This window comes from Trematosphaeria pertusa (assembly GCF_010094035.1).
Source record: "Trematosphaeria pertusa strain CBS 122368 unplaced genomic scaffold BU26scaffold_4, whole genome shotgun sequence".
Classification (NCBI taxonomy): domain Eukaryota; kingdom Fungi; phylum Ascomycota; class Dothideomycetes; order Pleosporales; family Trematosphaeriaceae; genus Trematosphaeria; species Trematosphaeria pertusa.
The window spans coordinates 943,130-958,246 of NW_022987215.1; the positions used below are offsets into that span (position 1 = coordinate 943,130).

The window sequence follows — 15,117 nt, forward strand, 5'->3', positions numbered from 1 at the left end:
ATAAAGCTCGGAATCGGGGATAGGTTCCGAGCTCTCAAGAGCACATGGCGGGGCCCCGCTAGTCTGCGGAATAGCTCCGTTACCCGAACTCCAAAGCCGTGAATAACAGCCAAGCTTCTCGAATGCGTACGAAGAAAAACGAGCTACATCATAAGATGCAAGCCATGCGAGCTTAAATCTCGGACGTAGCTTGGAGATTCGTGTTTGACATCGGATGTGATGCTGCCTCGGCTGAGCGAGTCGGCATATCCCATTACATCAAAAGAGCTTCAACAATGACAGGCACGCATTCTCCCGACCTCGGGAAGACCTGCCAGGTAAACGTATTTTACCGCAAGGTACGAAACTGCGGACGGGACTTCACGAGCTCCTACATGACCATGGTGCTCCAACGCTATTCCTACATGACATGTAGTAGCCGTCTTATATGCACAGCGACTTACTCAAACATAATCTTCCTCCCCTTCAACAGCGTCCCACCGACTAATTTCCCAACCGCGTACCCAATGTAAGCCCCAGTGACAATAGTAACAGGCCATTTCTGCCATTCGCGATCCCAATCTAGCGGTATCGGCACTGCGCCCAACCACGCACCAAACACGGTGCCAATCATGCCTCCATAGACCTCATCAATGGGCAGCAGTAGTGCCACAATCTCCCTCCATGTTTCTCCATCCACACCATGTACGTATACGAGCGGTAATGTAGCGAGCAGCGAGATATGCGCGGCGCAGAGGAACGTGTGCGGGTGGTGCGTTGTGACGGGCGCGCCAAAGAGGACGAGGGTTGCGGTGAGGAGTGGTGTCGCAGCGAGGACGGAGAGGACGAGGGAGAGGAAGGCGGGCTGTTGTAGATGTTAGCTCTGATCCGATAGATTTTAATGCGACCCAATGGCTTCTGCAAGCGGACGTACAATTATCTTCCCATTAACCCCGCTCTCCAACTTCCCTGGCGCTGGCTTTTTCTTCTCGCCCGGCTTCCGCTTCTCTAATTGTGCAGCCGCACTTCCACTTCCGCCGGTGGGAGGTAGACATATCGCCACGTATACGATCTGTAGTATTGAGAGCGGTATCAGGGTGCTGGTGAGCGCTGGGACGGGATCCTCGACGATCGAGCGGAATTTGTAGGCGTAGAGTGAGAGCACGAGCATAGGGTGGATATGTGTGTATAGCCGTGCAGTGTCATTGTTAAGGAGGTCAATCGGGGTTGCTGGAGGGCGTGGTTTGGCTTGAGGGTTAATGATGGTGGCCATTTTGGAAGGCGGAAGTTGGGCGCGAGCAGTCGGCTGACAATTGCGTGGAGAATCGAGCGGGTGATGGGAAGAAGACAATCTCTTCTAAGGACTTGACATGCGGAGCGGAGCGGACCTATTTGGCGTTACAGTTTTGTCGTAGGATCGCGTCAACGTCGCGAGTCGGAAAGTTTCGACGTCCGTGCAACTTGAGACCTGTGGCGGTGCGGCTCGCGAGATTTTGTCAATGATTGCCGAAGGGCTTTTCCGATTCTCGTATGAGCATACTGTCGCTCATAGCTAGTCTACGACTATTGCTACCTGCCTTGGTTTTCCGTGGGCTAAGGTTCCCGATGCTTTTCAGCGAATTCAAGCTTGAATGTGCGCCACACCCATACGCCACACACAGACGGCACGGTGCTGTATCGCCCTCTATTGCCCTTACTTCTGCTCCTTCTTCGGCAGCAAATTCCTCAGCGACAGATCGTAGACAACGTCCTCCACGTCCTTGACCCTATATTTGAGACCATCGCTTTTCCTGCGCAATATGTCGTTCTTCAAATTGAGGATCTGGAAGCCGGCATGGACGTCCTTGACGAATTGATTGATGAGCAACGGACGTTCGTAGTCGCCGAGCGTGACGGCATTGCGCGCGAGACGAGTCTGCAGACATGTCAGGACCGGGAATGGGGATGACTGGCCGTGTGAGCTTACCAGGTCCTCGCAAAGAGTGGTCAGCGCAATGAGGTACTCTTCGATCGTCAGGTGGAACGCGTCTCTGTCCTTGAGATTGACTGGGACTTCGGAATGTCAGCAGTGCCCTTGATGATGATGGGACGCAGACATACCCTTGAGAACCTCGCCGACCTCTTCGATAGTCAACAGCCGCCCGCACTTGGCTTCGCCACCGTCGAGGTCCTTTCCGCCGAGCCATGCCCATAGCAGAATCCCGTATACCTGTGATGTAATGAGTGCTGTTGCCGTTGAATCAGGCGTGTCTTGGAACACACCACATCCTGCATCTGGCGCGACCACATATTGTTGAACTTGTAGTACGACTGCTTCGACGCCGTCTCCGAGAGATTGGACACGGTCTTAACCGCATCCTGGATAGGCTCTTCGGCTGATTGCAGGACGCCGGCAACTGTGGTTGAAGTGAGTGAGGTGTTTGCTTGTTGAGGCGCGAGACGTACGATCGGCGACTGGTGTTGAATGGGCTCTGGACAGCACAAACGAGATATTGCGGTCTAGGAGGCGTTAATGCTATTCTGTGACAGCAATGAAGAGCATACTGTTCTTCTCGAGCGCCTGGACGAGGTCGCGCAGCTCCTGTCGCGTCGTCAGTGCGGTATCACGTGTGGTGCTGCGGGAGTCTCACGTCACGAAGCGCGGTATCCTCGTCCACGCGAGCTTGAAGGCCTTGGAAGATGGCCGGATCGACCATCCCAGTTTGCCCTGCCATGATAGTTAGAGGATTTGCTGCGATGGTGTTGTGGAGAGTGAGAAGTTGCTGGTAGACGGTGAGGCAAATGTTTGTTTGCGATCGGGACACCGCAGCAAAATTCAAATTCGCCCGCACGACAGGAATTGAGCGCGAGCAGTAGGAGTGCACGTCAATGTACCTCGATAATACCCCTCTTATTTACAGCACTTTTCAACGTTGTTGGCACTGTTTTTGCGCATTTGTTGTCTCGCAGCGCAAACACTATGACGTAACAGCGATTCATACGAAGGCGACAACAGCGATATCACAAAGTGGTCAGATGAAGGGAGCTTGCTATACAGAGCTCATGCAGCCAAAGACGCTCCCGCCGCTTGCCCACAATCCAGCTCAGTCGGTGTCCGCCAACCTGAATGTGGAGGTATGCAAAGGTGCGAAGCGAGCGCACACAAGTTCAAAATCCCAACAGCCCCGCTACCTACAACTTGCAAAGACAACACAGTCAGCTTCTTCCTCAAGTGTCCAGCAGCGCCAGACAGCTCAATGAAAAAGAATAAAGTTCGCGTCAGCCGGAGGTAGTGCAATACCTAAGTGCTATTAGCTAACAAGTTATGTGACGAAGAGGTGGCTTGCTTACCGGCGACACTGTGGCCTCAACTATGAGCAAGCCCAGTGAGAGGAGGCCCGGGTTCAAAAATAGGAATAATCTTGATATGTTCCCGTAGGAACGTTTCAGAGATTAAACTGCGACAGCTGTCAGTAACTGCGAAAAGCGCGTCTGAAGGAGGGGGAGAGCTCACCTGAAAAGAACAGATACTACACTTGATCTAAGCCAAAAGGCAAAGCTGACTGATGTTAGCAGACGTCGATGCAATAACCCATACGTTGAGGCTCCTTGAGGCCCCTAAAAGCTAGGAGCCTCAACGTATGGGCGGGGAGGGAGTATACTGACAGAGCTGCCAGAGGTAGGAGGGACGCGGGGCGGGCGGGCTTAAATAGCCAGAGGGCGCCAAGTCCGCTAGTGCTAAGCGAGCACGTGACGGTGCACGGTTGCTGCCAAGCACTGCTGAGTAAGGCCTCACAGAGCACCATCGGCGAGCCAGACGTAGCCACACAAAAGCCACCACAATACGCAGCCTGGAGCTCTCCAGAGGATCAAACACAGTCAATACGTTCCCTATTATCGAACAGCGGTTGTCGCCCCTGTCATTTAAGCCCGCCCGCCCCGCGTCCCTCCTACCTCTGGCAGCTCTGTCAGTATACTCCCTCCCCGCCCATACGTTGAGGCTCCAGCCGCCCGCCCTCCGGGCGGAAGTGGAGCCTACCTGCGGTAGGCCCGCGGATCATGTTTTCGTCATTCTCTTCTCGGACATCTCTCGATTGAGGAAGCGATTCCGGTTCATATGCAGACCGCTGGAGTGGGCTTTGTGGCTACAGCACGAACGTGGACTTTTCAGGGACGCAACAGCTGCCGAAGCGCTTCACGTCTCCCTATCCATAACCAAACGATACGCCTAGAATATACTCATTAGGTGGCTCCCGACTATCCTGTCGAGCCGCTATTTATGCGAGCTGTCACGCCCAACCTGATCAGGGAATGAATGTACCATGCGTCTACCTATGGGGCTTCCTCGTCAATCACAGCGACTGAAGGGGTGCCTCCACTACACTTGCCCTTCCACCTTGGATGCTTCTTTCAGGCGCCCGCCCATCCGTAGTCCCCATCCTCACCCTCACCCCGTCATCTCCTCGCCTCCAGCACCACTCTCTTCCCGCTCCATTTCCATTTCCATTTTGTTTTCCTCTTCCTGCTTCGTCCAAGTCTCCCACTCCTGCACACGCTCAGCCACGGCCTCCCTCATCAGCTGATAAGCCTTGTCCCTCCCATGCTCATCCCCGTCAAACCCCGATATCGCATACTGTCCCAGCTCGAACACTGCGTTCCAACCCATCTCGCCCTCCTGTGGAGGCCCCTCGCTCTTCCAGTGAATCCACTCGACACGCATCTCGATCCACGGGCAGTGTGTCGAGTTGTCAGGGTCAAATCTAACGGGGAAGGAATCGGAGCTGGAAGAGGAACTGTTGTTCCTTTCTTGTTCGCCGCCGCTTTGAGAGTTGGACGAGCTGCTTTCCCCTTCCTTGCTGCTGTCGAGCGGAGGGGCGCTTGCGATTGCGTAGAGCTCCGCCGCCTGGAGGTCGTCGACGTAGCGCTTGTTGCGGAGGAGAGTGTATACATCATCTAATTTACGGTGAGTACTACCACTTCATAATCATATTGGTCACTTACTGATAAACTTGTCCTTCTCGTCGTTGGCTAATGGGGCGGGAAGCGCTCCTACAAGCTAGGCGGCGCGGGCTCTCAGAGGATCCGACATAGTCAGCTGGGGGCCTTCTAGAGGTGCGTTACGAAATCGAAGTGCAGAGAAAGTTGAGATTGTTTGCTGCTTCAATGGAAATCATGCGACTGGGGTGTCGAGCTTTCCAGGCGGGTGAGTACATTGACAATCAGGCACCCAAACGACCTTGACTCCACTCACACCCAGCAAATATGCTGGGACGCGGTTCTGACTTTAGACCGAGCTCGCGTGACACTGCAGGTTGCTCCAGAAGGCCCTTTGATCGACGGGAATCAGCGGGAAACAGGCAATTGATCCGCTGCTCGTAGCAATCTTTGCGCCAGCGCAAAGCACATGACGCACAATTGTCACTCAAGTAGTATATAAGACGAGCGTGTTCTCCAAGGAGGCCGACACCACTTAGCTCGCATTGCATTGCATCGTATCGCATCGCATCGCATCGCATCGCATCAGCATGTCTGACCTTCTCAGACAGCACCTTGAAGACCTCCTAGCTTCTCCTCCTCTCCCCAGTCTGGAAGATGCTGAAAAGGAAGCCTTCATCGGTAAGTCCCCATCTACCCTCCTCAATTACAAGCCCTCTAACTCCAATTAGACAACCTCCTCACGCTCCTGCACAACAAGATCTTCATCTTGTCGCAAAAGAACCCGGAGCAGCACATCTACGGGCCTCCCCCCAGCACCCCGTCACCACCCTCCAACCCCGACCCATCCTCGCTCTCAACCCCAAGCCTAACCTCGGGAAGTTGGAGCTCATCAAGCGTCACCACAGAAAGCTCCGCTGCACCCCGCGCCCCTTCAATCTCCCACAGCCACAAGTTAAGCACCAGTTCCTGGGCCACCGACAAAAGGCGCTCCTTCCCGTCGGACTTCAACCCCAATGATCCGGAACACCATGAGAGCGTCGACATCCGGTTGATAAGGGTGACCGGGCCAACTGTGGGCGATGTGCGCAATATGGGTGTCGAGCCGCAGTTGGTGGTGGGCGAGTACATTGTCGCGAAGGCGGAGTTTGTGTCGGAGAAAGAGGAGGGGCATATGGAGAAGGCGTTGAGGATGTTGGTGGAGGTGGTGAGGGAGTTGGTTGAGCGGGCGGATGATGAAGAAGACAAGGTGGAGCAGAATGAGGACGAGTAGGCTATGGAGTGCGAGAGGTGGAGGTTCGCACGAGACGGGGATTCAGGGTTACGGTCCTTACTGAATGTACTACTCAACATCGCTATCTAGTTGTCAATGAGCCAAAAGCTGTCCCCCTATCCAAACAGGTGCATTCTGATCATCCACCAAACACCAAAAGAATGAACCTTCGCGCTCCTCAACCCTCCCTCATCCACTCCCCTCAGTCCCGCTCAGCTCTTCTTATCCAGCCTTTCATCCTTAGATGCCAACGACCCCCGCGGCTCCGGCGTGTCCGATCCCCCGTTCTCTCCACCCACAATCGTCTTCCCTCTCGCCACCGCCACCGCGATCTCAACCTTCTCCTCAATCCCCACAATGGGCCCCTTCATACACCACATTACCATCTGCTCAACCCTTTCGCTTAGCCCAGCCATCGCGCGCACCCTATCAAACACCTAACCGCACACGGCATATTAGCATCACAGCGCCACCCCTCGAAGACGCCGATGTGCAAACCAATTTGCCAACTAGCACCTGGTGCTCTCCCACGTAAACAGACATCCTGTAGCGCCCTTCCTCGCCGCCGAGCACGACGCAGACTTCCGAGTCGGGGATGCCTGCGATGTTGAACCCGGCTGTTGGCGCGGAGGCGTGCAGGCGCTGCCAGTGGCGGATGAGGAAGGTTATGTTGTCTACGGTATGTTAGCTTGCTGTGCGCTTGTTTGAGATGCCGAGTGACGCGCATGGTGATGCCTCGCGGCCGGGGATGTCAAAGGGTGGACGGAGGATATTACGCACTGACGAGCTGGTTGGTCTCTGTATCGCTGAGCGACGACGGTATGTTGAGCCAGTTGTGCAGTCTTTCCTGCAAGACGTCGTATGTTGCATCGGGCTCTGAGGTGACCGTTTTCGCGTCGTCGTCGCTTGGCTGCGCGGAGGGATGCTGGGATAGCGACGGCGATGGGGTGCGTGGAGTGCTCATCTTGGGTGATGCGTGACTACGGGTTTTATTCGGGGGTGATATTTGATCGATATGGATGTGTAGCGGCAATAATAGTGTATGAATGCACTGGGTATGTGCGTTGAATGTTAGACGAGAACGGTGACTTCATGTTGATGTTGTCCGGGTTGGGATGCCAGAAGAAAGGATCGAGGGTCAGTGATTGGAAGGAGAGAGGCGACCATGTGGCTGTTTGGGACATCGCGGCAAAGTGCAAGAGGGAAGTAGAGGCTCGGTAATACGGTCCATCCGCCGCTATTCTTTACATGACAGCCCAGGGCATCTTTAAAATGGAAAACCAGCGCGCTATCGACATACATGCGTCTTCCCTTCTTCCCCGCCAACCATGCTGATAACGTGAGCACTCATCCACCACTTCACTGGATACCCTCTCCCGCATACGGTATACTCTTCCAAAGCAACCACTCCACCCGTTTGAAGAGACCTTCCAACACCCCAGCTCGGCTCTGCACTGTCTCGCCCTTGACTAATACGTGAAAATTCCCGTCGTCCCACTCTCCAAGGGCCATGAACCAACCGCTCATATCTGTTTCACGACAAGTAACGAGGACGAGTTTGTCTGAGTCGAGTTTCTTGAGTCTAGAGATTTTGCTGCGCGGAATACAGACGTCGAGGAGGACTGCTATGTTGCCTGCTTGAGGTTAGATGCATTGCCTGAGAAGAAATTCCGACTTACGAGCGTGGAGGTCGTTATTCATATCGTCGGGCTCGGAGGCTTCCTTGAGTAGCGTCATGAGACGAAGATAGTGCGGGTGATCGTCGGCAGTTATCTTCTGCATTTCGGACACGGTGGCTATCTGCTTGACTGGTATGAGGAATGGTAAACGGATACATTGAGCATCGCAAAGGATGTGGCCTTTTATGCCCAAATAAGGCATTTGTGAACAGGGGATTGCTTGGACAAATCATGTAAGCAAACAGCAGTGCTTGATGCATCCAGTCAAGTAGGCTGGAGGCGAGTGGTTTGGAACAAGACAAAAGAGGCGCCAAGGGAAAACAAGTAGCAAGCGGAGTGACTCGAAAGTCTTCCCAGGGACCGAGATGTGCGCCAGGAGTTTAGAATTGACGAGAAAGGAAAGACGGGGAAGAGGATCGTCAGAATTGTCTTTGTACAGCTCGCTCGCATTAGCTAGTAGTATAGTCGGTAACCGTAGCTTTGGGAAAAGCCTCCCGATACTTCTTCTCCACGGTCCTCCGGAAGGCGTCCTATACCTCCTCCTGAACCTTTGTTTCATCGCCCTTCAGTAGAACTTTCTCGATATCGTCGGTATACGGATCAACAAGCACAACATAGTGTTTCCCTTCGGAGTTATGAATGAGGCGGAACACGATGTTGCCCGTACTAGACATCAGCTGCGAAGGTAGCGGTTAGATTTGAGAACGTCATGAAACCACTTCAAGGCGTTTAGACACAACTTTCCTGCGCCAAAGGCATGCAGATAGATGGATCACGAAGTACGTACCTTATACTCCGGACCAAAGCGCTTCTGTTGATGCATGGCGTACAGCCAGGTAGACAGCGCGTCTACACAGCGTCAGTAACAACGGTATCAAAGGCAGTACTCCAGGCATATGGGAGGATTTGAAATACTGTATATGAAAACACGATCGTCTTGAGGCCAGTGAATGATGCCTTTCACTAGCGTGCGAATGCCGTCGAAGATCTGGCTTGGGGGGAATTCAGGTTGACCGGACGCCATCAAAGGAACGATTGACGCGTGGCCTTGGTTGTCTTCTGAATGTATGAATCCCATATTTGCTGGTAACGGAAGGAGCGCGAAGGGGAGGTAAGTTTGTATTTATAGGAATATTGAAGCACGAGAGAAGCGAAATAGAGCGGCACAGCACTTGTCGGTTCGTACACTAGTCGGAAAGTGGATCGAATACTCTAAGTCCCGTCAGTTTGTACAAAGGACGGCTCGCTATGAACGATCCGGCTGGCTTGGGAGACAACTTGCCGTTGCTCCCTTCGCCGGCGCAGAATATCTGGGGTGGACGATCGAAGACACGGGGTTCCAAGCTAATCGATGAGCTGTTTGCAGAGTTACGCCCTCCAACGAAAGAAACTCCGGAGATCAGTGGACTTTTTCGCGGTACCACAGTGTTGATACGCGCTTGTCAGGGGGTATGTGATTGGTGTATTCTGCCTGTTCTCGTGAAACGTCTCATCCAGATGTCGGCCTCGAGACCGACGAGAGCGGTGAGATGATGCAGGTGTTTCCCCTAGATACCACTAAATGTGAGCACATTGGGCCGCAATGAACGTGAGAGGGCCCTTGTTTCTTCGAGAGTTACTGCGAAGAGATGTAACTGCGAGGATCCACACTTCGTCCTCGGCTACCAATGTGAGATGCTTCCAGGATGAAGAAATCCGATCAGAGAGCCCTCTGGGAGACTGCGACGAGTAGACGCGATGCGGACGTAGTAGCGATAGACGGATATGGAAATGGATGAAGGCTTAGAGGTCGAATACGATCGGACACGAGATGGAAGCGGACCTACAGCTGGCCTGTGCCTTCCTTGGCGCGGACCGTCGCTCCTGAAACAACATTCACTCCCTGACAACCAGACATCACTCCGACCCACCCCGCCCACGCCTTCCGTCGCTGCTGTATTCTTATACATTCACTCGTTACCCGCGCTCGCTCACCCATCACGACTGGGGAACTCCACCGCCACCGCACGCCTCAGCCCACGCTGAGCGTCTTGTTTTCGGCCCCATACAGACTGTCTCTCCATCCGTCACTGTCCACCGAGCGACAAGATGGGCTTCGGCGACTTCACTACAATATGCCAGAAGACGGCGATACCATTGTGCGCCCTTGTGGGTCACCAGGAGATCAACGACGGCGCCGGCATACAGGCGTCATGTTACTCGCGGACCATTGAGCTGGCAAACACACTCATCTTCCAGGCCGCGAACGACTTCATGCACATTCTCGCCCTGATCATGACTGTTGTTATGATCATCCACGTGCGCTCCAAATTCACCGCTGTCGGTTCGTTGAGTTGACCCGAAGATGGAGGAGCGGCGCTAATTGCCGAACAGGTCGCAAAGAGATCACATCCTTCTTCTACATTTACCTCGTCCTCACCGTCGTTTCGCTCGTCCTCGACGCCGGCGTCGCTGCCCCCGGCTCCGCATCATACCCGTACTTCGCTGCAGCGCAAAACGGCCTGACGTCTGCACTCTGCACCTCCCTGCTGATCAACGGCTTTGTCGGCTTCCAGCTGTACGAAGATGGAACAACGCTTTCAGTGTGGCTCCTGCGACTCTGCTCGCTAGGCATGTTCATCATTGGCGGCGCCGTCTCACTCCTCACATTCAAGGGCTGGGCCGGCTTGAGCCCCGAGAACCCGATCGGCATATTCGTCGTTACATACATTGTGAACGCAATTTGCCTCTTCGTTTACACCTGCAGCCAGATCCTGCTCGTCGTGGGAACACTGGAGGACCGCTGGCCGATGGGCGATATTGCCTTCGGCGTCTTCTTCTTCGTCATTGGCCAGGTAATCCTATACGTCTTCAGCGACACCATCTGCAACAACGTGCAGCACTACCTGGACGGTCTCTTCTTTGCGACCATCTGCAATCTACTGGCCGTCATGATGGTCTACAAGGTTCGTCCTACCACTCATGGTCTCTTTAAGTACCCTGCTAACAGTTTGAAATAGTACTGGGACTCCATTACTCGCGAAGACCTCGAATTCTCCGTCGGCGTCAAGGCGCACAACTGGGAGGTCAAGGAACTTATTCCGGAAGAAGACAAGCGCGGCACCATCTATAACGAGTCCGAATACGCCCCGTCGGTGTACACTCAGCCGTATACCCGCACTTCGCACTACTCCGCAGTCGGACACTAACATGCGCTTCGTTCGGATTTTCTGCTTTCCAGAATACCACTTTTTGTTTATACTGATGCGCTTGCATGGCATGGAGTTTCGGCGCGTGGGAGTTGCAGCACGGGACGCATAATCGACGTGTATGGGTTCAGCATCGCTTTTGGTTAAAAGCCTTTCACGAACGGGGCGTAGCCCTGGAGGGCAGGATGTCACTGAGGAGCAATTCGCGGAAAAGGTACTTGGCACATGGCGACCCCAATAGCTTATATGTAGTAATATCTATCATTTCGACATCAGAGGCATGCTTTTGCTAACTCAGAGGTAATATTCTTAGGGATCGTCAAGCGGAGCAGTCGGACGAATTCAGCGAAACTATATTAAATAAGCGCTCGCCACGAAGGGCCAACGGGCGCATCATACGAACGGATACTGATGGACTTATGATGCCTCGTGACGAGCCCATGTTTTTCGGTGTCGGCGCCGATGCGAGCTTTCACACCAACCCCAAGGTTACCGGGATTGCCTATTTGAGGCAAGCCGGTGCAACCATCGTGAACATTTGAGATCCAGCAGCGTTGCCGCATCCAGTATCTCGGAACGCCTCGTGTGCAATATGTCACGACGGCCCATCTTCCGCCGGTTACGTTGTCTGGTTGAACGCGAGCTGCACCCCTCAAAATGGCGGGGTGTTGATCAAGGCGGGGCGCCGCGGGGAGCTTTATATAACGGCCCATCTCCGCTCAGATGAACCGCAGACTTAGCCTTTCTCGCTGTTTCGGCATATCAAAGTTCTACTATTCCGAACTTATGTTTTGGACTTGATTTCAAACTGTCTGGTAGGTGATCCTTCCCTTTACTCTTCGACGTTTGGAATACTTAATAGCTTGATCGCGCGAGCTATTGAATAATGCCATTGACTCCTTGCAGATACTTACAGTATAAAAACTCGCTTTATGCTATCGAGCGAGGAGCTCCAGGCAGTTTGAACCGACCCCACAGCCGCATCAAACGCACGCTTCACTCGTAATCGCCCATCATGTCTCGAAAACACTTCTTCTCCAGCCCCGAGGGAGTTGTAGTCCACATGCTTAACTCTCTTGTGACGCGTAATAAACACATGGGCCTCGACACAACGAACCGCGTAGTCTACAACACTGCACACCCACCGAATCAAGTAACTATCATATCTGGAGGAGGGTCTGGCCACGAGCCTGCGTGGTCGGGATTTGTCGGCGATGGTATGCTTTCAGCAGCTGTTTGCGGTGATATTTTTGCTTCTCCAAGCACTAAGCAGATTATGGCGGGGATAAGGAACGTACCGAGTGATGAAGGGATAATACTGTGCATAACGAACTACACGGGAGATATGCTTCATTTCGGACTGGCGAGAGAAAAGGGACAGGCGCTTGGATATAAGGTGGATGTTGTGTGTATGGCGGAGGATGCAGCATTAGGGAGGGAGAAGAGTGAAAAGGTGGGGAGGAGAGGATTAGCTGGAAATCTGCTAGGTATGCCTCCCCATCAGACATGTCGAAAGAAATGCTAACTCTTGCTTCTATAGTCATCAAACTCATCGGTGCTGCATCCCAGAAGGGCTGGCCTTTCGAGAGATGCAGGAAGATTGGCGAATTGGGTAATTCCGAGCTTGTTACGATTGGCACGAGTCTCGATCACTGCCATGTACCGGGCCGAGAAGCCTTCGAGCAGGTACCGGAAGATGCCTGCGTCCTGGGGATGGGTATCCACAATGAGCCCGTGAGCCAGCTCCCCTCTATGGACTCCAAGAAACTCACTGACCGCCTAGGGCCTCCGAACAATATCTCCCATGCCCTCTGCGGATGACATCGTCAAGGAAATGCTGAGATACCTGCTCGACCCGAAAGACTCCGACCGCGCCTTCGTCGAATTCAACCCCAACGACAACGTCGTCATGCTCGTCAACAACTTCGGTGGCCTTTCCGGCCTCGAATTCGAAGCCCTCGTCAACGTCACGCTTACTATCCTCAAGAGCGACTATAACATCGTACCTTCCCGCGTCTACGCGGGCATCCTGGAGACCTCGCTGAACGGCCAGGGGTTCTCGATCACGCTGGGCAATATGAGTGGCATGGCGCGGTCAATGGAATTGAAGGATGAGGAGATCATCGAGCTCCTGGACGCCCCGACCAATGCTCCCGGATGGCCGAAGAACGGATATCGGCCCGTGGATCACTCACAAGAAATGGAAAGTCGACGCCGAAAGGCCAACGCCACAGCTGAAGACAACGACTCTTCTCATCGTGGCCCCGATACACCTGCATCCCTTATTCCCGCGCTACGCAAAGCTTGCAATGCAGGCCTGGAGGCGGAGCCTAAAATTACGCAATTCGACCTCCAAATGGGCGATGGGGACTGCGGCGAAGCCGTGGCTGGTGTGTGCAAAGCTATTCTGGGGAATTTGGATTCTGTGGGGCCGAACCCGCCTCCGCTGCTCGCCCTCCTGGAAAGCATAGGCGAGAACGTCGAGGACGTAGGAGGATCCCTCGGCGCGATTCTATCCATTCTCGTCACAGCCTTCACGAACGCCCTCCACGACCTCACTATTAAATCCTCCAAGCCTCTGGACATCTCTACCGTCTCTGAGGCCGCGGCCCACGCACTCGAGAATCTGAAGAGCTATACTTCGGCACGAGAGGGAGACCGCACCGTGATGGATGTCCTCATCCCCTTCATAGGTACTTTGAAGGAAAACAAGGATCTGGCGAAGAGCGTGCAGGTGGCGCAGGAGAAGGCGGATAAGACGAGCGAGATGAAGCCGAAGTTTGGGAGGGCGACATATGTGGGCGATGAGATGGGCGAGGAGAGAAGTAGGATTCCGGATCCGGGGGCGTATGCGGCGGGCGTGTGGTTGAATGGACTGCTTGAGGGGTTTAAGGGGTAGTTGATCTGTGTTACTATCGCGTTCTTTTGGTTGGATATGTTTGATGTAAGTAACACTGTTCAGTTGCGCGTTTCGAAGGGTCTATTCTTCTTCATTGTAGTCATCAGCTCTGGGTTGACACGTCTCTCTCCGTATTTTTGGTATAAGGCTTTCCACCGCTCCTATACTCGTACTCCCCATCTAAAGCTTTTTCCAACCAGGATGTCGGCTTTTCTCCATTCCATTTCGGTCAGGCGGCGACCGCACGCAGTACTTTTGGGTTCCAAGCCTTCAACTAAATCACGTGACATCTATACGTCCCGTCTATATAAACCCCTATCCTCTCGCGCTCTCCAGTCCGCTCTCGCTACAACTATACGGTACAATCAAGTCACTAAAACATGCATGCCCCAATGCCTATGCTGGAGACTTCGGGGCGCCACAAAGGATGAGACGGGAAGGTCATGTGACCGGCCTTTTGGACAATAACTAATACCAATGGCAGCTGAATGTCATGGGTCTTCTGGAAGAGGCTACCGGAAAAAAAGAAAAGAGAGAATCTTGCAATGTGGACTCGGGTTGCAAAATGGAACGATGTACGATATGAATGCCTCGTTCGACTCGCCGCTGTTGGAAGTCAATATCAGAATTGGACTTTTTGATAAAAGGCTCTCTTGCGCTTCTAAAACGCACTTACCATGCGCAGAGTTCGAAAAATCTGAATATGGAGCAGCCAATGGGAGGGCCTCTTTTCGAGTCACCTCCCAGAGGACCAGAAAATGGAGCAGAGCTATTGCATGGGCTGGCCCCCAAAAAAGAAACGCAAATTCGGCCATGCGGTCCTTTCTCGATAGTCCTTCCAAATATCACAACGCTCCTGACTATGTCTTCCGTAGGCACGAGGGTGGAGTCAACAACTTTAAATGTCCACAGGAGAGATTCATGCGGAAGCTGGAGCTGAAATACTGGAAGCAATCACATTGCGTCGCTTGTCCTTCGCGCTGGGAGAAGAAGAAAAATTATGGAGTACTGGTATCATGGAGGACGTGTAGTTCCAAAGCGCGAATTTGACTGCGGCATGGCGAAGAGAAGGGAGACGTGGGTGAAAGACTGCGCGTGACGGTTCATGGAGACTTTGAGAAACTGGGGGTATAGTTTCCTATGAGACTAGCCGTTTTAAAAGCGTATTAAGTACTATCTAAGCGT

General features: G+C 53.4%; 6 protein-coding genes across 6 annotated transcripts; 3 read left to right on the top strand and 3 right to left on the bottom strand.

Moving 5' to 3' along the window:
- Positions 1–263: 263 nt before the first annotated feature.
- BU26DRAFT_479387 (uncharacterized protein) lies at positions 264–1,460 on the bottom strand. The gene is made up of 2 exons (XM_033825666.1): positions 914–1,460; positions 264–844 (listed from the first exon to the last, which is right to left on the bottom strand). The coding sequence occupies exons 1-2, from the start codon at positions 1,250–1,252 to the stop codon at positions 440–442; spliced, it is 744 nt and encodes a 247-aa protein (XP_033686975.1). The 5' UTR covers positions 1,253–1,460; the 3' UTR covers positions 264–439.
- Positions 1,461–1,476: 16 nt separating this feature from the next.
- On the bottom strand, positions 1,477–2,718 carry BU26DRAFT_516689 (Translin). The gene is made up of 7 exons (XM_033828387.1): positions 2,610–2,718; positions 2,524–2,560; positions 2,425–2,478; positions 2,242–2,375; positions 2,080–2,188; positions 1,946–2,031; positions 1,477–1,894 (listed from the first exon to the last, which is right to left on the bottom strand). Exons 1-7 carry the CDS (start codon positions 2,691–2,693, stop codon positions 1,673–1,675), a joined length of 726 nt encoding a protein of 241 aa, XP_033686976.1. The 5' UTR covers positions 2,694–2,718; the 3' UTR covers positions 1,477–1,672.
- A 2,765-nt stretch (positions 2,719–5,483) lies between these two features.
- BU26DRAFT_561754 (uncharacterized protein) lies at positions 5,484–6,166 on the top strand (the record flags this gene model as incomplete). Its single annotated transcript, XM_033832949.1, has 2 exons — positions 5,484–5,574; positions 5,625–6,166. The coding sequence occupies 2 exons, from the start codon at positions 5,484–5,486 to the stop codon at positions 6,164–6,166; spliced, it is 633 nt and encodes a 210-aa protein (XP_033686977.1).
- Positions 6,167–6,378: 212 nt separating this feature from the next.
- BU26DRAFT_561755 (uncharacterized protein) lies at positions 6,379–7,130 on the bottom strand (the record flags this gene model as incomplete). Its single annotated transcript, XM_033832950.1, has 3 exons — positions 6,379–6,603; positions 6,665–6,840; positions 6,947–7,130. 3 exons carry the CDS (start codon positions 7,128–7,130, stop codon positions 6,379–6,381), a joined length of 585 nt encoding a protein of 194 aa, XP_033686978.1.
- Positions 7,131–9,707: 2,577 nt separating this feature from the next.
- BU26DRAFT_516692 (chitin synthase export chaperone) lies at positions 9,708–11,311 on the top strand. The gene is made up of 3 exons (XM_033828388.1): positions 9,708–10,168; positions 10,219–10,790; positions 10,845–11,311. The coding sequence occupies exons 1-3, from the start codon at positions 9,934–9,936 to the stop codon at positions 11,031–11,033; spliced, it is 996 nt and encodes a 331-aa protein (XP_033686979.1). The 5' UTR covers positions 9,708–9,933; the 3' UTR covers positions 11,034–11,311.
- Positions 11,312–11,629: 318 nt separating this feature from the next.
- On the top strand, positions 11,630–14,257 carry BU26DRAFT_538833 (dihydroxyacetone kinase). Its single transcript, XM_033831475.1, has 4 exons — positions 11,630–11,848; positions 11,940–12,520; positions 12,574–12,767; positions 12,817–14,257. Exons 2-4 carry the CDS (start codon positions 12,049–12,051, stop codon positions 13,930–13,932), a joined length of 1,782 nt encoding a protein of 593 aa, XP_033686980.1. The 5' UTR covers positions 11,630–11,848; positions 11,940–12,048; the 3' UTR covers positions 13,933–14,257.
- The last annotated feature ends 860 nt before the right edge of the window (positions 14,258–15,117 follow it).